Here is a 24,768-nt window from a genome sequence, read left to right as displayed (position 1 = left end):
ACACAAGTGTGCGTCCATCCTGGCCTTTGGCTGAGAGGGGACTTCCTATCCGCAACCCTGCTTTTCCTGCCAAGACAACTGTTATCACTCATGGGAGAGATATGGCACTTCCCTGTATGAACCAGCAAGCTTGTTGAATGAAGTAGCAACATAAACAAATACAAATGAAAAATGTACACTTTGTCCACACATGATTGATAGCATTTATTTTCATATATTCTTGTTTTTTTTTAATCCACCAAATGTTTAGTTGTTTTTGGTTTAAGGCTGGTTTGCAGGTCTAGTGTGTGTGTGTTGGTCCTCACAGTGGCATTTTCAGTGAACACACTTCCACTCTGCTCCCGTATGGCCAGCAATTTTCGCCCTTTCAGCACAAAGCATTGTGGGATTGCACGGCTTAATCCTAGGGTTAAAATTGACTTTACGTGCCCTGCAGCCATAACGAGCTCTCTGTCGTCACTGAGGAGGAACCTGGTGACACATACCTGACCAATCACTCCCAGAGCCTTGTTAAAGGAAGATGGGAAGGTGGTGGAGGAGGGATCTGACCTTGTGTAAAGTGTGTGTGTGTGTGTGTGTGTGTGTGTGTGTGTGTGTGTGTGTGTGTGTGTGTGTGTGTGTGTGTGTGTGTGTGTGTGGCAATATGCTGACAGGAGATACGCAACATCGCACATGCAAGGAAAGGCCTCTTGCCGGCAGATCATATGGGCATGCACAAATCCACAGCGTCAAATCCACAAAGCAGCCCTGCAGCGGATGATTTAAGAGCGGGCTGAGGCAATCAATATTTTAGCAGATATGAAATCCAGAAATGCCATCCAAGGTGTATTTAAAATGATGTGTGAATCTGGGGCTGTTGAATAAGCGCAATATAAATCATTAACCGCATGGCCTGTTGTACCATATATGCTTATTGCTCTGTGTGAAATGCTGTATGTGCACTAGGGCATGTGAAAAAAAGCACGGCTCGAAAAGGTTTTTTCCAAAAGCTGATTTTTTTTTCACAGAATTGAACAGAACTGAGACCAATAGTTTTGGATCTATAAGCAAACATGGATTTCAGTGGTTCAATATCTGTCTCAGTAGAATATGAAATGTTTTTTGTTTTGTTTTCTATTATTATTACTTCCAGCGACTGCCATGAAAAATATAAAGATGAGCTATTTTCATTCAAGGCCTAAAAAGATATTTTTTAAATGATTATTGTGTAATGATTTCGGTCCATTTGGGGCAGGAACAAGCTCCGAACACAACACTAACATAGTATTGTCACAATTCATCATTTCTGGTCAACCGCTCTTTTCAACCTACCCAGTCATCTGTTATGGAAATTAATATTGTGTGATATACAGTGTGTGTATATATAGCCTATAGTATTGTCATAAATTGTGAAATCTTCATACAAATGATTTAACTGTCAAACTGTTCTGACCTTAGTCTTATGTAAGATAAAGTCAGGTTGTAATAACTGAGATAGTATGTACTGGAGACTAGATTGCGCCAACGTATGTTTGTTAAGGCTCACTATATTAACCCTGATAAAATCTATAACGTAGGCTGATGTTTGTGAGTTAATAGATTTTTCTTTGTCTTCTGGAGAAAGACTGCCTTTTGCCAGTCAATTCAATGCTGCATTGATGTCTCAAATCATGTTTGAAAACATTAAAGATCTGTCTATTTGTATTTAAACAGTGTGCCATCTAGTAATTAATTACCTACTTCTCATCTTTCTAGTTGCTGACATTTCAATTCCACAAAACATCCTACCCACTCAGTACTTTTCCGTTCCCCCTGGTTTTCCCGCTCTTTTGACTTGGCCACGCCCCCTGCCCCACTCTGCTGCAATCAAATCAATCACACACACCTGTTCAATTACCTGCACACACCTGATGCTCTGATTACTCAGCCACTATTTGGTCTCCAGCGCTCGACAAACTCAATAGCAAAATGTTTCAAAAAGTGCTCGAGTAAAGGAAGGGAACAATTCAGGTACCTAGGAGAAACTCTTTTTAATCTACACACTCTGTTTGATCTGGGTACTTGTGACACAATAAATAAACTGATGCAATATCTACACAATACTGGATTAGCCTAAATGAGATGAGATGATATAGACAAAGACCTGAACAGCAAACTGTGGGGGGCAGCAATATGCCATAGATACGTCTAGTCTGCCAAATGAAAGAGAAGAAACTTACAAGCAAATGAACAATTGACATTGTTTCCAACAATAAAGGAAAAAAAAATCAGTAGCAGACTGATCTTTGTCATTTTTCCTCAACCTTCTCTACAAGACTCTCCAGCACTCACCTGAATGATCTGTTGCCATCTGTGCTGGTTCCTGGGCTCACCCCGGTATATGACCTAGCCTTCTGTACCCAATAATCAGTTTTAGCCTGCAACAGTCTTTTCCTATTGTTTGCTGCCTGCCTGTGTTTTTGTCGGTGGTGCTCATTTAAGGACATACTGTCAACTGAATCCTAAAGAGTTGTTGTGCTGCATTTAGGTCCTCCCTCCCTAATGTACACCAGTGATATTTATCACTTGCTTGTTCTTTTTTAGTCTTATTTATCTTTTCCCTTACATGAAATATTAAAGCTCCCATATTATACACTTTTCGGTATATTATACACCATATTATATGGTCTTAGTGGTCCCTAATAAGTTTTTCTTTAATTGTTTGCTGAAAAAAACTTTCAGATAATTTATTGTACTATGCTGATGTTCAGCTAATCTCACAATGGCCTATTTTTTAAAAAAGAGCTGCAGCTCCCCTCGTAAATATACAATCTTTGAGCTCCCCCCGCCCCCTGTCCGGAAGTGAAGCCAGATACGCCTCGCCCTCTGTCTGTCAGGGCCGTGGACCAATAAGAAATAGGGGTGTGGGCTGCATAGTGGAAGCTTCTGGCTTTCCAGTTTGTGAGGTCAGAAACGAGGAGAATTCTGACTGGAGTATATTGGGGGGGGGAGGGGTGGGGGTTTCAGAAAGGGGGAGAGTGAGAAAAGGAGATATTTTTATTTTTTAAAATATTTTGGCAGTCTCTAGGCACACCGTGGACCCATGGATATGTTAGAACACATTTAAAAAGTGCATTTAGCATAATATGTGACCTTTAAGAACTATTTGAAAGGGTTAACACAAACCTAGCTTCCCTTGCTCATGAGCCCATTCCTAGCAGTCCTTAATCCTCATGTGGGGTCCTGCACTACCTGCATTGTCCTGCTGTATCACTATGTATTGTTTTTCCTGTGGCTCTAAGGTGCTTGTATCTTAGCGTGGCTATTATATACTGACTAACAGAAGTTACTATAGGTACCTGATCTGGCACTGCAGGTAACCCAGGCCGTATGTGGTAGTCACTGTGGGATTTTAACACAGAATTGTTGTGTGTGTGTGTGTTTTAAGTGTTGTTTTGTCCTTCTCACGTCTACAAGATTCAGGTTTTGTGCAATAGGTCACAGGTCAATGTAATTCATAGAGGACTGGGTATCACGGTATTATGGCCTATAGGGACGAAAGACCTCACAAGAATAGTTATACAAGTGTATGTGTCTGTTCCCGTGATAGTATTCTTGCCTATGTTTTTCGCTCTGGCGTGTTTTAGTTTGATGAAAAGCTCAAGTCCCAGGGCGGGGCCCAGTGTGTTGAATAATGTGACAATGTTGTGTGTGTGTGTGTGTGTGTGTGTGTGTGTGTGTGTGTGTGTGTGTGTGTGTGTGTGTGTGTGTGTGTGTGTGTGTGCGTCCTTGTGCCTGCCAGTAACACACTAGGCGGAAGGCCCTTTCCAAGTTCTATTTTTTTCTTTTACTTGACAGACAGATGCATCACTAGCAGAAGCAAAAGGGTGGAGAGGTTAACAAAGTGATGACAGACATCAGTTAAATAATCCAAATGGAGGCACCGCATCGCCTGTGAATATTAATCCATCACTTAGACATCCCTGTAGTTCGTTTCATTGATTTGTTTGCCGTTGTAATATGATCAATGGACGATTGAAAAGCGCTGAGCTGGCGTTTCTTTAAGCTTTTTCTATTGGAGCGATTTTTTTTTTCTGACATGGAGGGTTGGTGGATGGAGGAGGGGCGGGGGGGGGGGGAGGGGGTTGGGTCGGATCATTACCCATCTTGGCCACAAACGGCCATAAACAAGACAGTCGACGTGGCCCGGGATGAGTCATTTACGGGGCGCAATCTCATCAGACGTAAATCCTTATCTCTTGCCAACATATTGACAGTCGGCAGAGATGAACAATTTATCAGCCATTTGAATAAGTCATTTCCTGCAGCTCTTATTTGGGGCGAGATTGACAAAATGTACCTTCCTCCCACACTCGCTCTGCATGCATCTCACCTCGTCTTCTTGTCTCTCCCCCCCCCCCCATATCTCTCTCTGCCCCCCACCAACAGAAACCTGAGTAACAACAAGATCTCCCTGCTGAGGAATGGCTCTTTCTATGGCTTGGCCGCCCTGGAGAAACTGTGAGTACTTAAATCAAGCTCTCTTTTACTGTTTTGTCCTCCACAGAGTCCTAATAGCGGGCATCACTGTAAAAACTAAACGGTGGTCCAACACATTGTGGGAATCAGGAGATCCTTGTTGTGGGATTTAGCGTGAAGGAGGAGACAGTGCCAGTGTTTTTTATTGTTTTTTTTTGTTAACCTTTCAGCCTTCGAGCCTAACCTCAATTGCAACAGTAAAGGTCTTTAAAAGGGGAGAATATACAGCCTCATATAAAGAGCTAATGCAGTGCAAGACCAGGAGGAGTTGACTGATGGACTGACTGCGCCAAGTCCATGTCGATGAGCCCCATATTGTTTGCACTGTCCTCCTCCCTGTGTGTGTGTGTGTGTGTGTGTGTGTGTGTGTGTGTGTGTGTACGCGCTGCCTGATGATGAGCTCTATGATGGCTGACACCCCCCCAGAAGTCACCTATTGATTGTTTTCACCCCGGTCCAGCCCCCAGTGATCACTGCCTTCCTGCCTGATGCTGACAGTGACGTTGGCTGGTGATTGAGACAATCAGAGAGGGGGCTGAAATCACACGGAGCAGCACTGCTTGATGAGCATCACCCTTCCTGTCAATCATCCTCAGATATATGCATGCACACTCCTGATGACACTCATAGTAGCACACATAGTAATCTACCCCCCCCCAACACACACACACACACACACACACACACACACACACACACACACACACACACACACACACACACACACACACACACACACACACACACACACACACACACCTGCTCTGTACCACCAGAGACTGCCTTGAATACCATTAAAGTTGCTTCGCTTGGCCCCCTGTCTTCCCTGACTTCTTGACAGCTTTATTTGATTGGGATAAGAATGGCAGTGGGATGATTCGGGGCCCTCCTCCTCCACTCCTTTTCGGGTTGGCTGCGTCTCCGGTTTGAGCTGGAGGGTGATGTCACCTGTCCCCACGGGCCTTATTAGTGCCATTAAAACCGTTTCTCTGCTCATCTGCCAGCTCTGAAGGGATGGAGAGATGATTGCGAGGCTTTTTTTAAAGGACACTCAGTCAAAAGGTTTGTGGAGGCTGACCTCTGTCCCCTCATTCACCTCGCTCTCTGGGTAGAGCCTGTCCATCCGCCCTGCCATCAGTAAGCATTTGGCAGAGGTTTGTGTTGCTAGAAGTGGATGCCAAGCCAGGTAGCCTCATTGAGTTGAAAGTGGCGGCCAGCTGTTCGGTCGTCTGGCCCCAGTCCGACTGACTTCCTGGCTGACTTGACTGGGTCTGAAGGGGTTTTTAGTGAACTGGTGGTTGATTGCCAAGCTTAATAGCGCTTGTGTTTTCACCACCACTCCTGCTGCAGCTGTGGAGCTTTTAGCGGGCGGGCAGAGATGGAAATAAAGTGAAGTGAATCCAGAGCAAAGTTTGTCTTTGTAAAGAAATGGAAATTAAATGAAAACATAATATAGTTTGTGTTCATAAAGGGGTTAGGTTTAACGGAATTAAACAACATACAGTGTATTTGTATTTACTGCAGCCATGCAGCATGCATTTGACCTGGCCTTGAGGGATGTTTTCTACCTTGTTTGTAATAAGACCCATATCTTTCAAACTGGACCCTAGGTTACCATGCAGGATTCATCAGGGAAATTCTATCAAATACAAACAAATCCCTAGATTTTACAAAGCTCACTCCAAACAGACAGAAAGATATTGTCCAAATATTTTCATAGGCTGAGTAGATCTCCTCTTGACGAGGCTGACCTTTATGTGTAAAATCACTGGCGTTTGCCTATTCGCTTAGTTTTTCTCAATGCTGTGGGTCAGAAATCTCAGGAGCAAGATAATTGAAAGCTGGAGCACATGAAACTAAATCAAGATATCATGAAGGGCGAGTGAGAGAATGTGTTTAATCCTTTATCAAATGTCAGTGGGTTTTAAAACAGGCACCCCTCCATGACGGGACATTGTTTTAGCATTGCAATTAATCAAGCCACACTAGGTTCTCCAAGCATGTCAGCCAATTGTATTAATCCCCCCCAACAAAAAAAATGCTTTCAATGTGATTTTGCTCTATAGCTGCGATAGTGTCCTCTAAAATGAATGCCTGTATGTTGGATGATGGCCTGGATCCCCCCATATGGACACAAGCCCATTTCCATCAGCCAGAACTGGGGTCCCATGGGAGCAGAGCAGGAACAAAGCCCATCACTGTTCCGCGGTCAGGACACTGGATCTAGCTCCTTTTGCCGCTTCATCATGCTGTTCCCACTGCTGAAGCCTCTCTCTGTGTGAGACGCAGCATTATCAGTGTGCACAGTGATAACACTGTATCAGATTAGACAATGTGCTGTGGTAATGTTTTCATTGTTATTGTATGGAATGGATGTAATGGATTTATAACAAGATTATTTTTTATCCACATACACAATATCTGCATGAACCGTTTGAGCTCCATCCCTCTTTTTTGCACACCTAAAGGAAGAAATAATTCAATTAAACAGAAGATGGATTTGAGTGTTACACAATCCAAGAATAACTTTAAACAACAGAAAAAATGGTAAAAGTATTTAAACTGACTGCTCTTGAAATAAGCTCAGTCTTTTTGGCTACAAGCGTATTGAATGTCTTAACAGTTGTTTTATTGTTATGGCAGTGGCTGTGACAGGCACTTTATTCTTAACAGGCTGTCTAAAATGTTGTTTTTATTGAGAGCAGCGGGACAATTTTTGTTCTCTCTTTCGGAGCAAAACATTTTTGTTTGTCTAGCCTGAGGAATTTGGAGAGCAGGTTGAATGTTGGAGAGTGCGGCTCGGGCCCATGCACAGGATTCAGGCAATAACTTATTCTGGAAAAAAGAGTAGATATTGTCAGAGGTGTTTGAACGCCCCCTACCTCCTGCTGTGTCCCATGGTGGAAGGTGACGTCTATTCAGTCTTCTTTGTGAGCGTGTCAACTTGGGGAGTTGATTGATAGAGGGGTGTGCCAAAGCCTATGAAGGACACATCCTCTGGACTGTATGATACGGTGATGTCCAGAATCTGAGTGCACATAGGAAGTGATGGTCATAAACATGATCAGAAAACCAAACCTTCGGCAGGGTCAAAGGTTAAGATCAAATTAGTGTATTATTGACCCGTTGGAATCAATAATACTTGATTAAAGCAGATGATCACTCAACGTAGCAATTTAAACACATAGCAGGACTACTAATTCACTCTCACTGTTCATATGTTAATGCCATGATGTCAACGTATGTCTTCTTAGATGAGCTCCCTGATTATGTAAAATAGAAAGAAAGTGCACATTGATTATTATTATCTGTTTTGCTCTAACACTCAAATTATGAACCATTCCATGTTACATTCCATGTTACATTACAACATGTGCATGACATACATTTATATTAAGAACACTGGAAAAGGCACACACAATGAATCTGAATCAAATCCCACAACACATATCCGACTAATGGGACATCATAATTTTCAATCTCTTTTGAATTATCCACATTAGCCCATAATTGAGGCTTCATTCATTTACATTTAAAAAAAATAAAAAATGAAGCAGATTTGCATTGCATGCTCCACTGTAGTTTATATGTGTTGAGTGCTCTTGTTTAGAACATTGGGAGCCTACAATTTCCAGATATTCCATTATGGTGTGTAGAAGCATGACTGTTGTTTCGTCTGTTTACCTAAGAAGACATGGACTCAAATGAAGCCTTAAATGGATCAAGGTCTAGTCGTGATAATATGAATGGTTGAATTTTGTTTACACTGTGGCGTTGCTTGGTCACAGTTGAGGCAAAACATTTGAGCATGGTGTGTGTTACCCACTTACTAAGTTTGGAGAGATTCAGAGGCCCGATTCTTCTGTCTCTCATGTGTTTCACTTCTCTGGGCAGATAATTATAGATTCCAAGACACAATTAAACATTGGAAAACTTATAATTCAACAAAAAAACAAACATAGTTACAATGTTTATTTTCAGCTGTGGGAGTATCTTAGGTTATTTTTTTGTTTTGAAAAGTAGCAAGTGAGCAAGAGGCCTTGCATCAAACGATTCTCTTAGAAGAAAATCGCTTCACACTCCCCTTGAACTTTTGCTTTGTTCTAAAAGAGATATCTTATACTGATGAAAACAGCAGTTGCTAAATATGATTTACAGTTGCAGAACTGTTAACCAAGAAAGTGTCTTTTTTTCACTGCTCAGAGCTTCTAAAGGGCTAATGTTTCTCCATCTGCTGTTAAATTGCTCCCGTTGGTTTCATGTGTCTTTTTCAGTTTGGAGCGTGGGCTGATATGAAGGTGTCCTCACATAAGTGACTTGTCTTCGATTTCTCTTTCTTACCCCCTTTCTGTGTTTCTCCTAAGGCAGAAAATCACAGCAAATGTCCCATAAGCAGTGCTCATCCACCCACTGGGAATAAATTGCACTCAAGCTGTGTTGTAGAATTGTTAATCATCGCCCCGACTGGGTTCAGACTGCGGAAAAGTGGCAAAACACCACATCTTTTCTCCTTAAAAACCTCTGCCATTTGATGTACACTGTAAAGAAATGTTTGGAGAAAAAAAAAGATTTACATTGATGAGTGCTGACAGGCTATTTGAAAGAGGCTATTGGATTGCACTATACCTTATGCCTTTGCCAAGAGGGTTGGGTATTTCATGTATGTCCCCTGGTCATGCGGTGCTTACTGTATATACTATTTCCTTTATGCAAACACACAAGTGTCCGTAGGGGTTTGATGCTCTGGCAGCTGTAGCTACAAGCCCGCCACAATGCCTACACACTCGGTTTGTTTAATTGGCCTGAACTGTCTTGACTGTCCACCTTCTCCCCCACACCGGGGAGCTTTCAACACATATTTATTAACAATCCAGTTGGTGGTTATCTGACTCGATGGGCGAGCGCTGTGATTCAGAGTATGGCCAGGCCTTCCCTCAAAGCATCTGCAAACTGACCCATGAATATTTAACATGTGAATAAATAGATGGTTTTGATAAACAAATTCCACATTAGCATCCGGGTTGATGCCAATGTACTTCATACTTGGTCTTGTTAATGACAGAGCTAGTCAGTTTTTGTTATTTTACACAGATGAGATAAGTAACGAAAGGAATTTGCCAACAGTTGCATCGCTGTTTTTTTCTAATATGCTGTCTAATTCTACTGATTATTTTCATTATCAATTAATCCGTGCATAATTTATTTGATATATCATTTAGTATTATGAAAGGTATACAGCATAGCAGGCGGCTCTAAAGGTCTTTGCCTATATACTTCCTGCTTAATTCTATCAGCCTCACTGTTACCACTTGGTAACATACTGCTTTTAAAATGTACAATGTGCACCATCATAGTTTCACTTATATTTGTTAATTAGTACAAAACACGAAGTGCAGTTGAGGCTGACCGTAAAACAAAGCTATAGATATGTTCTATTTTGACTTGATGATGGGGCCTGATGAAAAGTTAAGCGATCACCAGTTCAGATCATTAGTTATTATCTAATATATCTTAAGGAGGATATGATTGTGTGCGCCAAATTTTACTGTAACCCATCATTTCACTGAAAACCACCTACATATTTGCTAGGTTTATAGTCTTGAAACCATGCATGTGTGAGAGAGTATTTTATCCATGGGCACCACAATTGTCTGTAGAAAAGTCCAGTACTGATAATGATATTGCACAATAAAACTAAAATGTAAATCTCATAGTGGTGCTAGGCGAAAAGTCAGGAAATTCCCAATAGTATGTTAGCATTTATCCTCTTGTAGTGTTCTCACAAAATATCATAGAAACTCACTGAATAGTTAAAGTGGTGAACCGACTGGAAGGCTGAATTTGCCATCCCTAGAGTCACAGCACTATGAACTGCAAAGTGCCCTGAGGGTTCATAATACGTATTTTTTTCCAACCAACAGTGTAAACCCCCAAATATAAAAAGAAATGTAATATTTAAAAAAAAATAAAAGCTTTCTACTCTAAAATAAATATATGTGTAAGTGTCCTCTCTATTTTGGCTGGGTTGATGGCCCTCTGATACACATGGGATTTTTCTTGTTTACTGGAAACATGGTCCCTTTACGTACACACACACACATCCTGCCCCCGGCACCAACAAGCCACTGAGGAAATATGATCCAAGTTATACTAATGAATGTATGTCATTGTTTCATTTCATCAAGTGTGCACACAATGGAATACATCATGCAGCATCACTTTCCATTTGGATGAGTGCCCAAGTGGGGGCAGCAAGCTTCAGTTTTGTATTTGCTTGTGTTCTTCGTAGAGAATGTGACCTTTTGTGGATCTGATGGTATTTTGATAATTACATCAACATTGACATCTATTTAATGAGACTCGGCAATGTTTAAATACTGTTTTTGCTATCAAAGAGAAAGCAGTGTGTCTTGTCTGGAGGCTGAGCCTGGAGCTAGTGTGTGTGGTCTGGTCAGTGTCAGTGTGTGCACATTCGCTCGCAGTGTGTGTGCATTGTGCAAGTGTGTGTGTGTGTGTGTTTGCACCTCTGCAGCAGTGTGACTGTGTGATGTGGTAATCATTTAGATTCAGGGGAGGAATTCTGCCCATTAGTGTCACGTAGTGAGCAGGCAGATGTCCTCCGGGTCACATGGCTCGGGGGAAATTGAGCAGGCAAAGATATACAGCGCAGTTTAAATTAATTGGGGAGCACTTCAGTAGCTTTTCAAACATTAACCGCAAATGTTGGAGTTTATAGTGAGGAGGGCTGCTCCCGCGCTCTTCAAACATGCAGGGCCGGGCCGGGGGAGAGGAAAATGGTTATTGTTTAAACATTCATTTCATTTGAGCTGCTCCAGCTGTATCTACAGCGTGGATATGTGGGCCAGTTCTCCCAATGTGTTTGTATGCACGAGTGTGTGCACCATTTACGCTCCGATAGTGTCCAGGGCATTTGTTGACCTCAACTGTATACTGAGTGCTTGGATTTCATTTCCTCTCTTTTATAATGATGTACTGTTTTAAGAAGACTCCCTGTTTTCTGATTGCTGTGCTAATACGTTGGTGCTGCATGATTGGACTTCAAATGCAGTGTTTCTCTCTATTCAGTTTAACATTGGAATGGCCTCAGGTGGCATGAACTCCATTGAGACAATTGAAGTGTGCACACAGGTTGGGAACAAGTAGGGCGTTTCATCACCAGCAGCATATATAACTAAATAACCACATTGAGAATAGAAAGAAGCGGTGAGGGGAGCATTGCTGTTTTGCTGCAGGGATGAAAATAAAGTTGCAATTGTAGAGTATGCTGATTTTACAGTGGAAGCCATTATGGTACCAGTAATTCTATATAATTCAACTGTGAGTGCCCTTTCCATGCCGGACCTCTTGGTCATGCGTTTGTGGCTAAACTGCTCTAGCGAGGTCATTATATAACATGGCTAAACACAAGTATGAAATTGAATGTTTTTTTATCCTGCCTTAAAGAAAGCTTAAAGACCTACTTCACCGGTTGGAATATGAAGGTGTATTGAATTTGGAGATCCTATTTAGTATAAATGTGTGAAAAAAATTGAAATCAGATCATCCTAGCCAGAGAAAAGGCAGAAAGAGTGTTATATGGTCTCACTGTCTAACCCTACATTTTCCTTTTTGTGACATCACAGTAAGGGTTAGGATTAACAGGACAGCTGGGCCAAGGGAAGACTAAGGGAAGACTGAGGGAAGAAAAACCTAATTCATTATATTATAATAGTGATTTTATAATGATAGTACGCTGGTTCCGTATGGGTGAAGTATTCCTTTAACAATTCATTAGCTCAATTTGTTAGCATATATGTCAATACAGCAAGTATCTTCTGGGTTTAAATCAATCAGCAACAATTAGTTTTTTTGGTGAGAAGGTTGCAGTTCCTCCTAAATATACTAGGATAGACAAGCCAGTCTGAAATGCATATAGGCGTTTATCTGTGTTCCGCTTGTGACTTACTGCTGTATGGAATGTACTTAAATGTCACATATTACCTTCATTTTCAGGTTCAAAGTTGTAATTTGGGTGTCTACTAGAAACTGTTTTCATGGTGTCAAGTCCCAAACAGCTTTATATTTATCATATAATAATAATATATGCATTGCTGAATCTCCTCTTGTCAGCCTCTGTCTGAAACGCTTAGTTTTAAAGCCGGTCTCTTTAAGCCCTGCCTTCCAAAAAGCCCAGTCTGATCTGATTGGCCCCAGAATCTAACTGCCAATTAGATCCAGGTTTTTTGGGGGGGATTTCCTATCACACGTGGAGGTGGTGCTAAGTTAGTTTGGTAATGGGGAGGTGGCTTCTCCCCTTAAATATGAAATATGGGGGAGCCAGACCAGTTGACAGTGCGAGGCCTCTGATGCACTTCGGAGTCAGTTTCCAAAACAACTTCAGAACATGATGTATGCACTGCAAATGATTCCTTAGTTTGTTGTATCCTGTTGTTAGGAGCAGATGTGTGGATCTCACTGAGGGAGGAGGTAACAGATCAGGCCAGAGAAGGAAGCAGAGAAGGATGCTAAATGGACTTTCAAATAGTTTCCTCTGATTGTTGAAATATGTTGGCTCCCAATCTGGTGTACTATGTAGCGGACTCCACCCGCCTGGAAGCTTAGCAGTTTATAACATGCTGTCATAATTTACAACATTAACATGTGTTGGCTCAGGTCTGATGACCATAAAAGGTTGTCGTGTCGCCTGCGAGATGCCATCGTATGTTTTATGTGGCTTTGAAACATGACCTGAGAGTGGAAGAAGCCGTCACAACAAACAAGGCTACAGTTACAGTTGACACTTAAAGTAGCTACGAGGAGCTTTTAGTTTTTTTCATTTTTGTTGTGAATATGTCCATAAAGAGACATCAGATGTGTTGTAATGAGGTAATGTATTCATTTGTGACTATAGGTTAATAATGGTTATTTGACAATGTTGAAGTGAATTCAACTTTGATTTAGTACCCTTCATATGCACAGGATTTGTATACCGGACCTGTGTAAAGGCATTAATGATAACTATAGAGTCCAATGGTATTCAGAAGTATTTTCAGCAATTTCAAAGGTTTGAAACAGCATTTATTTTACCATTTGAACTTGCTTGTTCTGGTCTTTGATTATTATTTTAGTTGTTCTAAGCACGTCATGGATATTCTTTGTACATTAGTATTTCCTGTATAGTGGACTCGCCTGGCATTGGCCTCTGCCCCTTGGTTTTGCAGTCAGCCGATAAGGTGGACAGTTCTGAACATTCAGCAAATTCTCCGAGACGGTGCAGAGCATTGAGCTTGCGAGACAATCCAGGATAAAAGGAGGTGCTGCGGGCACAAACGGGTGACCCTCTTGACCCCCTCCCCCTCCAGACGCTCCTCTGTGAAATATTGTACATGATCAAAAGGCAACTCTGGACCAGAGCGGAGATGAGAGCTAGCCACTGGCCGACCTGTCTGGACCATTGAGGCATCTTCAGTGCTTTTCCCCAAGGCTAGCTGCTACACCTTGCTGTGTTAAAGACGAAACCTGCAGGATATCGTCTCATTAGATATTCTGATTGTGAAAGATTTAGCAGAAATAGGAAGGTGGTCTTCAGGTGTTGAGTTCGAAGCGAGCAAACAGATGTACTGAAAATGCCGGTAAAAGGCACGTGATTTCCTTCTTGGATTATAAAAGTAGCTAAAATAAATACAGGAGGTTTCTTTTCAGTTGTGCATAAGCTCCTAATGTTATGTCAAAGGACTTTTCGTATGGCCACTGCCTGGTTGGAGAGCTGTTGGGGAGTGCTAATGGTGCAGTCAACGTTTATTTTATCCGTGGACTGAACAATTTAACACAAGATCCAGATCATTAACGATAGAAGGGAGTCATTTTTCCTGCCGCTAATGATAGCTTGTCTTCTGTGTGTGTAGCTAATCCTTTACATTCATCACAGTAGCATCAGTTTCTGTACGAATGACCAACATTATCTTACAATACTTCTGGTATCTATCCGATATACATAGATAACCGTGCTTCCAATTTCGAGTCAAAATTTGCATTACTGCATGGCTCCTGTCCTTCAGATGTCTGGTGGGTTGCTTTAACTTCTGCTTTGATTTGGTGTCAGGGAGCCTTTTGCTACCAAACTGTCTCAGGCCTCACATAAAGAGTTCTAGTTCTATACTTTTATTTTCACTCTGGGACAATGGCTTTTGGCATTGATAGTCCCATCGGTCTCATTTGGTTTCCTTTGGCTGGCCCCGGTCTGGCCTGTGAGACTGTTTAATTAAACAAACATAAAAAATAAATGAAAGAAAGAAAGTTATGGGGCTGAGTTGAGCCACATTGTTGCTCACATTTGGAACAAGGCCACTACCCCCTTCTTCTCATTCTCCTCACGCTGGACATACAGTACAAAGTTAAAGGAAACCAGGGACACAATTTCAGGAAGTTTTCTTTGGCCTGCAGAGAAAACCAGAGAGTGGATTTTTTTTCTTCTTTTTTTTTCTGAAATCCATTTTTAGTAGCGACAGAGGTTTTGGGGGGAGGTGGTGGGGGGTGGGGGTGGACAAGGAGTGCCTGGCTCAAACCGCAACATGTGTGTTTTTTGCCTCTTGGCTGGATGTGGTCTCTGGGCCCTCAAGCACGCAGGAAATGGTCTGTTCTGTCCGGCCAGCCAGCAGGTGCAAGTTAACTGAGCAATGGACGGCCCCGGTGTTTCCCAATCGGAATAATACATGAACAAAGGTCACATTTTGATTTGAAATGAATTTAACAATAGCACGAATACTTAAGTTGGTGCTTGGAGTTTATTATTATCATTTCATTTTGAATGCTGTGTCCAAGATGTGATGTTGGTTGATAGATAGATAGATAGATAGATAGATAGATAGATAGATAGATAGATAGATAGATAGATAGATAGATAGATAGATGGATGGATGGATGGATGGATGGATGGATGGATCGATAGTTTGATAGCCAACGTAACTGTCATCTCTTACTCTTTCCCTCTCTCTCTCTCCTCCAGGGACTTGAAGAATAACTTGATAAGTACGGTGGAGCCCGGGGCCTTCCGTGGTCTGCTGCTTCTGAGGAGACTGTGAGTATGATGAAGCCTTGTAATAGCCTTCTCCCGGGGACAAATCCTTTGACTTTAGAGAGGCCTGAAATGTTGCTGAAAATACTTGCTATTTCTGGCTTTTCTGAACTTCCCCTGTTCAGGCAAGGCTAATAGAGGGGGCACAATGTCACTTTTTTAACCACACCTTCCCCTAATGTCTATATGGACACATTTACAGGTGGGTGTCGCCTGGCTGAGACTGCAGACTGACAAATTTGGTTGTTTTCATGTTTAGCCAGAGGGCATATAGGCAGGAGGTGTCAGGGAAAGGGAGGGCATTTGTCATTCACTTTCCTCCACTGGGATTTTGGGAATTACAGCCACTGTTCTCCTGCTGGCTAGTGCCTTAAAGCGAGAGTCTGTAACCTTTTTTCCTGGAGGCACATTGACTTTCCTTCCATTTCCCATCATTCTTGAGTTGCTTTAAAGACATAACCATTAGGCACACTGAGCTAAAACGATGTTTAACAGCAGCTCAAGTTGAGAGAAGCCATAAAGTCAGCAAACTGCAGCAGAAATCACATTACACAGCAAAATGTAGAGTTTGCTAGCACCAGCCGACACAGGGAGACTCTCAGTGATCTGCTACAACAAACGGGGTTAACCGATTAGTGCAGAGTTCATTGGGGCCCCAATAATACATGACTGATGTTTGTCTTTATATTCTAAACATTTTGTGTAGTTAATGTCACAATTGTTTGAATGAAATTCAGTTTTATTTGTAAGTCAATATGTCCTCATGTTAAGGTTAGGAATATACAAAATGTATTTAATTTACAATATACACACTTGTATTCTCAAAGTTACATACAACGTTGAAATGTCTTATAAGCTTACTTTCAACGTAAACACCCACAACGTTTTCGTCCTGTTTTTATTTTTGGTGAAGTCTTCTACTCGAGTAATTGCCCGGACGATTCCTCTCATCCCGGCTTTCTACATATAGGCTTGAGAGTGAGTGACATGATTGCAGCCTGATGGTTAGTGGGCTCTGGGCTGGCAGGGATGCAAGCGGTGAGTTAGCCTTGCTGATTCGGGGCGCGTGTGCGCCAAGCTCGGGGAGCAGCAGAGTGCTAATTTAAGTGCTCCCCAACTGGTGATTACTCGAGTGCTCTGCTTATTTTCCCACAGCTGCTCCAGCAAAGCAGCTCTTTAATTACAGAGTGCGAGGGCACCGAGCCACGGACGCGACAGCGCTCAGCCACTCGCCTAAGGAAGCACACTGCATTTGCACGTGTGTGTGTGTATGCCAGCAATGGTTATATGAGGAGAAAGGGGTTACAAAAGGGCACAGTGATATTCCAGGAAGTTGAATAGATGAATGAATATGGCACTGTTTGCTAACATGGCTTTCACAGCTGTTTGAGTTTATTGTTTTAAAGAAGTCATGCATGCAATACAGACGCACAGTTATGCTGTTGAATCCTATTACTAGATATCATTTCTCTGTTGTGTTCTGCAAAATTCACCACCTCCCCTGTCCCTGCTCACACCAAAAGCTTCTTGAGCTTCAGTGGCAGCCGGCAGTCATTTATTTTCAATGTAGACTTGCTACACAGGGCGTCTGGTGCCTCTGCTGCAGTGACCTGAGTGCCCACACGCACACTTGAATCTATTGGTGTGTTTTTAACAGGGGGTTAGCTATTCTTAGCTTTCTTGCTTACTCTGATACTGTATGTATCTCTAGCATATATTGAGTATATGGATCTGGCATAGTGGGCGTATGGACCAATTTTTGATAACTCTATACTTTGTTCGAATGTTTGTTGTGTTGGAGGAAAATGCTCCCTCTACCTTTAGGCTCCGTCTCTTGTTCTGACTACAACATCAGTAAAACATTGGGTTCACAAGTTGAACTGAACTGTGTTTTTCTCTCATTACGTGTTTTGTCCTTATAGGGACCTGTCCAACAACAGGATTGGCTGTCTCTCCCCAGAAATGTTTCGCGATCTGGGCAACCTCTCAAAATTGTGAGTGACTCCTAAAATTGAAAACATGCGTTGCACTGCCTAAATGCTTAATTTCTACCGTCTGTGCAGAATGTTGCTGTTTGATATGGATTCATAGCAGTGATACAGTAGTGTAGCTTTAGTGCATGTAAGGGTTGACCCTGTTTTTCTATTTCTTCTGCTCTAACAGGAATTTATCCGGGAACATCTTCTCCACTCTGAACGCGGGACTCTTTACACACCTCGTGGCTCTCAAAATGCTGTAAGGCAAACACACACTTACACATCTATACATGATCCATTCAGATATCTTAATTGTGGTTGAAAAATACAATACAAATTGTTTGTTATTGTTATGGGTACAGAGGTTAACGTAAAAGTCAAGAAGTTAGAGAGCTGTTGTCAATGCCGTTATTTGTACTTATTACAAAAGGAACAGCGCAGGTGTGACAAATGACATTAACGATGGCTGTGTTCCATTATGCAGGTGGGCCAGTGAGTCAGCACATGCACTATAACTGCACCCTGGAATCATTATTCCATCATTTAGCGCTTGTGTCTTTCCTGTTATGCCATGTCGTCAAGATGTCTGCCTTGACAAAATTCCTATTGGATGACTTGAATTTCAAGATCAGTGGCTCAAATTCAGAAGCACTGAGTCAAAGGGCGCACAGGTTGTAACCGTTTGGCTGGCTTTTCCCCACCAGGCACTTCAGCACTGAGACTTTGTTCTGTGACTGTCAGCTCAAGTGGCTGCTCCTCTGGGCCCGGGGCAACTCTGTGAGGCTCGGCAACGACTCGGTGTGTGTGTTCCCCACTCACCTCCACGGACTGGAGTTTCGCAACCTACGGGAGCAGCAGCTCAGATGTGGTAAGGACTTATTATAGGATGGTGTGAGCTGTGGGCGATATTGGCTGATATTTTAATAAGTCTCGAAATAGATTTGAGGGTTACATTTGTAACAAAGAACATATAAAGAAGGTAAAACCCACACTAATAATTAACCTTCCTGCATTTAAATATATTGTGTGGCTGTCTTTACACCTAATTAGCTGGTACTAGCTCGCATACGTCAACAATAGCAATAGTAGCGGTTAGCCGTTTTTCCTATAGTAAAGTAAGTAAGTTAAAATCGTGACCATTTAACTAATGGTTGACATACCCTGATATTATTACCATGTTGCTCAAAACACAGTATTATAACTTATGCTCACTAATAAAATGTGAAATAATCTATATTAAAACAGGCAGTTGAAATGTGTGCTATAAAGACACTAAATGTAATGCTTTTTACATCGTAAGTGTCAGTCAGGCTGTTCTCCAGTAAGTGAATGAGTAGTGTAATGTCTCATGTAAACCGAAAGATAAATTATAATCATAGTACTTTAATTGTGTCAGACTGAATTTGTAGCATGAACAATTATATCCTCCAGCCATAGTCCCCGAATAATGCTCCTCGTAATTAGCATTCTTGTTAATGAGGTAATTAAATGACTCCACCTGGCACCCCAGGTGTAAATTTTCCTTTAGTGTGAGGCCAGAATGACAGGCAGCAGGTGTCTCAGCTCTGAAATCTACTGTCTTACCCACAGTGGGATATAAACTGCCTAAAAAGTTGACTTTCTTTAAGAGGACATATATTTTGATGACAGAAAACAATGCAGAAATGTGTTCTGTTTTCGTTTGTTGTGTGTGTGTGGCCTTGTGCAAATTCTGCAACTTCTTTTTTGCTGCCTGTCTTGGCCAGGACTCCCTGTGAGAAGAGTTACTGTAACTCAATGGGACCTTCCTGGTGAAATAAAGGTTAAATAAAATAAAATAAATGCTTACCGATAAATTCTTCGTTTTTCCATCCCCCCCCCCCCCCCACCACTTGAATTGCAGAAACTCTCTTTCTATATGATAATCTCATATTACCATTTGGAAAGCAGTTTGAGTTGGGATTGGATTATGTAGTGCTGATTTATGCAAGGCGGTTTGACTTAATTCATTCTAGCAGACCTGCAGAGGCTGTAGGTATAGTGCTGCTTTGAGCCCATTTCAGCATTTAGCATCATGCTAATTAGTAGGCTACTTAACACAGAGTGCAACAAACACTGCTGAAGATGTCATGATTTTTGCAGGTATTACCAGATTGGACAAACTGAAATTGTTACCTGATGACGGTGCTTAATTATCTGTACCAACATATCATGACATTCTGAGGTATACACCTTTCACTCCAAACCAAAACGGTAAACCTCATGGTGGCACTGAACAAAAATACACGGGATCACATGTGTTATTTTTCTGAGACATCTTTTAGGGAGCATGAATGTTTGGACTACATGCCATTGCAGTCAGTCTGGACCAAAGTGGTTGACCCGCTGGAATTTTTTTTGCTGTGAACAAGCAAAATGCCTTAAGCCTTCAGGGCAGATTGAACGGTTTCTTAAAATGGAAATGAGGCTTTCTCTAGGCCAAAAATAAATCCATAAGATAAGGCATATCGTTACGCTTTGAGAATGCCTCTTGTGACTATACTCATTAGCGAGACGCATTTTTATTTCACTAACATTGAATTTTCCCAGTGGTTAGAACAATGAGAACACGATTAAATAGATCTATTGTGATAATAGGTTTCCCTCTACACTGTTATCTCTCCACCTGCTGTGAGCTGTTCGACAAGCCTATGAGGCAATGGTTTAGTAGAGAGAAAGCCCGTGAGTCAAAGCTAGTCTCACACCGCAGTCTTTGTGGGTCTTTTGCCCTATTATGAGGGCAGCGCTAGGCTTAAAAGCCAGTGGAAGGACATTTTGCTACAAAGATTTCAGGTTGAAATAATGAGATCTGCTGAACAGATCTGTGTGTGAAAAATAAATGAGCAGCGTCTCCTCTGCCTCTCCACTGTCTGGTTTATTCCTGTAACACTTGATATAGATGTCGATATACTGAAATTGCTCAGTTGCCAGGGGAAGAGTACTATAGCTGGCTTGTAATTATAGTTATAGAAAATGGGCTGTCCGTGATATAACAACTACACAGTGTGTGCTGCGAGTCTGACCTTACTTCTAGCAGAAAAAAAGAGAAAAAAAATATGCTGGTTGCTTTGTAGGACTCACACTCATTTGTCCTTTCTTCATTTTTTTAAAATGCTAGTGGAGATACGTGGCTGGTTTCAAGAGGCTGAAACATTCTGTGAAAAGCAACTTTTGATTTGCGATATTTTCAAAAACTACTACTACAAGGTGTTCATGACTAAATGAGTGTGAAAACAAACCAACAATGGTGCACACACTTTCATCAGTGGGTGCATCAAGTAGAGCTTTTAAGCAGAACAAAATGTTCTCTGTACTGAATGTAATGCTGCAGTCAGATGCAGCAAAAGAACATCCAAAACTGTTGAGATTTTTTTTATTTATTTTTTCTTCTGAAAGACAGACAGGTAATCTCCCCCAGCCTCCCTCCCTGTCTCCTCGCTCCGTGCTGCTGTCCACAGGGGAATTGTATCTCATATGTGATAGAATCATCCTCCTATTCTCCTTACATCTGGTTCATGCAGGGGATATTGCTCTGGAATGAGAAAATCATTGGTTGGTGGTGGTTGTGGTGGTGTGTGTGTGTGTGTGTGTGTGTGTGTGTGTGTGTGTGTGTGTGTGTGTGTGTATGTGTGTACGTGTGTACATGTGCATGTTTGTATGTGTAAAGTAAAGAGACATCATATAAAATATAAAATCATTGATATACATTATATAAAAATACTCTGTATGCATGATGCAATGCTGTTGGCAGTAAAGTAATGAGGATCGACGCGTCCCTGTCTGCAACCTTCCCCTATGGTGTGTGCTTTTTAGCACACATGCAGGGACAGCGCCATCCTGAGACATCTGCACCACAGACGTCCTGGAGTTACTCTATGTAATCCTACATTGTATGTGTTTTCCTCCATTTTATACATCACAATCCAAAGCAATTATAGGAGTAATTCTGCTCACATCCATAGACAAAGAGCCATGAGTGTTATCCAGTGGCAGGACCACGAGCGCTCCTTCCCAGCCCTGAAGCATCCATTATGGGATTGCAATGATAACGCACTGGGCTCCCTGCTCTCGCCATGCTTGGATCCATCTGCCTCTCCACAGAACTGCATCTAATAGCTCATTCATTCAACTTGGCAACAGGCAACTTTCAATTGGATACAGTGTGGTGCCCTTATAACCCATATTTTATTTTATGTAATTTTTGATGGTTGTTATTTTCATACGGCTTCCCCTGTATCAACCGTGTACACCGGCCTGGCCCTTGTTAAAGCTGCAGGGATGGCATATTTTACTCTGCACCTGATGCTAGCTTCTTGTTATCAACACAAATGATGGGAGGGGATGAAAATATCCCTCGTCCACACGCTCATACCATTGGAGAACATTAATATTTCTCCATTGTGCATCCCCCCCCACCTTTTGTTTTCATGAAGACGTGTCATACAAGATGCATCTGTTTCTGTCTGCAGCGGGCCGGATGGCTAGCAGATGTGGGCACCCTAACATTCCTGATATGAGCCCCTTGTCCTTATGCTGATAGAGGTCGGCTAGTGCCTTCCAATGAGGGGGAACGGAGGAGCACACGCTGCTTCCTGCCTGGATCAGGTGCTTCCTGAGTTGAGGTCAGGGCAGAGCGTCTGCTTGGCTCATCATACCACGGCAGCCCTCTGGTTCTTCAACACTTCACACACTCACACACACAAACGCATACACATACACATACACACACACATACACATACACACACACATACACATACACATACACACACGTTAAGTGGTAGGCTGACTTTATCACATGTCATGTTATGCACTGCAGGACAAGCCTCTTTCAACAGCAGTTGCTTAGAGAATTATAGAATCGGACATATGAGCATCAAAATGTCAACCTTTAACTGTGTGAATACACAAGGAAAGTCACAATAATCCTTGAGCCGAGTACTCATCCACCACTATTAGCTTTCTATTCCTTCACCACATGTCATTTTTACAACAGGGTCTCTAATGTTAGAAAACTAATTGAATATTACCATAAGAACTTTGCAAATATAACAGGTGCAGGTGAAATATGGATCCTGCCTTGTGCCAACGTGCAATAATAACATTCTTTTATAAGCACTTTTTAATGCATAAATGATGGATTTAAAAAAAGCTTTTGACAAATGGATGATTTTAATTTGCATATCAGTGATACTGTAGGAGCTCATTTTGGCCTGACCAAACAGATGACTGGAACAGGCTGGTCAATCAAAGAAAACACTGGACAATCAAAGCTCCTTGGCTCTCTGTCGCCTGGACATTCAACTCTAAGGTGAAACCCTGCATACACGTGAGGTTAAAGTAGAAAAGCTAATGAATTGCGAGGTGGAGTTTGATAGGCTTGCAATGTAACTAAATCAGATTACACACATACAAATGTTAGCCTTAAAATAAATGTAAGAATGTTGTGACCCCATTGTTATAATAAGTTAACAATTGGTATTTTAAAGAGATAATAAATAAATGGAATGTTTAAGCTGTCAATGTTAAACGTGTTGTGAAGGCGTTTATTGTGAGGCAGCAGCAGCAGCGGGATGACTCATTTGCATACGCAGTAACTTAAATCGGTTGTGATACAGTGTGAAGAGAGCAAACAATAAACAGTGAGGCTGTAATCAATGAGATTAAAATACACACTGTAAATCCTGGGGAGTCTGCATACAGCATAAATTATAGCAGATACTGCCAGTAAGAATACCAACAACTGCATGAATAGAATCAAAATGGGCTCTTATTGATCTATTTGAGTCTTTTTTTTAAAGAGTGATTGTACACTTTAAAAAGGCTATAATTATTGTGGTTGCACTGTCTAGGCTCAATTGAGAAAGACTCTTAGTTAGTGAACTGTATCCCAATAAAACCCTGGTAGTCTGGGTGCATCAATGTTTGTTCCGCATATACTAAGCCGCACTGCTAATGTACTCTCATACCCACACTCACACATACATAGGCATACTTATCATCATGCCACATTCTCCGTTTCTCTTCATGTCCATCTGCTACACACACACACACACACACACACACACACACACACACACACACACACACACACACACACACACACACACACACACACACACACACACAAAGAGAACCAATAATTACATATTGCTCTGGCAGTGTCCAGCGGGCGAAGACAAGCAGCCACACTCTGATCCTTGGCTCACAGCGTTGTTTCAACAGTATCAGCATCAGCCAAGTCAACAGTCAATGGCCCCCACGCTGTTCTGGCTGTGTGTCGCCCGCAGGAGATAACAAAGCCTGGGCTACTGTTGCCGAGGAGGACTATCACAGAGTCCTAGCGCTCTTTTAACGGGGTCAGCTCAAGTAATTACACAGAAATGTCATCTGTGAAAATCCAATATTAGTGACAGATTTGTAATGTCCTTTCCTGAAAGAATGGCACTTTTGATAATGCACCTATGATGTTAAGTCGTGGGCTGTAGACATACAGCCACTTCGCTTGACATGGATCTTGCAGTATTTTCTTCTCTTTTTTTTCGAGCCCATGCATGGGGCAATGAAAGACTTTATGACCCGTGCATCGAATTGCCTGTCAGCCTCAACATTCACAATTGATTGGAATACAAGCGAAGGCAAAGCGCCTGCTTACGCTGCTCTTTGGAGCATGTCCAAGGAAATGTCTTGTACGAGCAAATATGCTCCGAAGGAATTCCCAATTTGGTACAGTGAGCTGGCACAGGGCTAGTCCAGGTAACACTGACACAATCTGCACGGTATTATCATGATTATGCACTTTGCATTGTCTTATACTGTATATCCTCTGGCTGCAGTATGATTAGATCAATCTTGTCCAGAGGGATTTTCATTGAAAGTCAAACCCCCCTCCTGTGTTCCGGCCCTGGGCTAAACACTCTCCCCTGTCTTTGTCCTTATCGAGAGCCCTTATTCACTGGCAAGAAAAAAAGGTTTGAGGACTGAGCCGGCTGCTAGGTTAGTAATCCTATCAGCGCTCTTGCGTCCGACTTCCGTTGTGAACGTGTGAGGAGTCAAGGAGAGTCCAGGGGAGCGCTCAAGGCTGTTCGCCACTATCAGCTGCTGTTCATCTCGCACTGCAAACAACATGTGGGAATGACGGGGGAGGAGTGTTACCTTGACTGTGTGTGTGTGTGTGTGTGTGTGTGTGTGTGTGTGTGTGTGT

The 24,768-nt window shown here is 42.0% G+C and overlaps 1 protein-coding gene across 1 annotated transcript in view; it reads left to right on the top strand.

The window, feature by feature from the left end:
* Positions 1-24,768, top strand: part of adgra1b (adhesion G protein-coupled receptor A1b) — a gene marked incomplete at both ends in the record, with an annotated part of 187,318 nt that overhangs the window by 11,636 nt on the left and 150,914 nt on the right. The window contains 5 exons of the mRNA XM_080036365.1: positions 4,408-4,479; positions 15,503-15,574; positions 17,494-17,565; positions 17,735-17,806; positions 18,252-18,415. Coding sequence (XP_079892491.1) covers positions 4,408-4,479; positions 15,503-15,574; positions 17,494-17,565; positions 17,735-17,806; positions 18,252-18,415 — 452 coding nt within the window. The remainder of the gene's footprint in view (positions 1-4,407; positions 4,480-15,502; positions 15,575-17,493; positions 17,566-17,734; positions 17,807-18,251; positions 18,416-24,768) is intronic.

This window comes from Ammodytes marinus (genome assembly GCF_949987685.1).
Source record: "Ammodytes marinus genome assembly, chromosome: 11".
Lineage (NCBI taxonomy): Eukaryota > Metazoa > Chordata > Actinopteri > Uranoscopiformes > Ammodytidae > Ammodytes > Ammodytes marinus.
The sequence above is the reverse complement of the archived record's forward strand: the minus strand, read 5'-3'. Positions and strand labels throughout refer to the sequence as shown.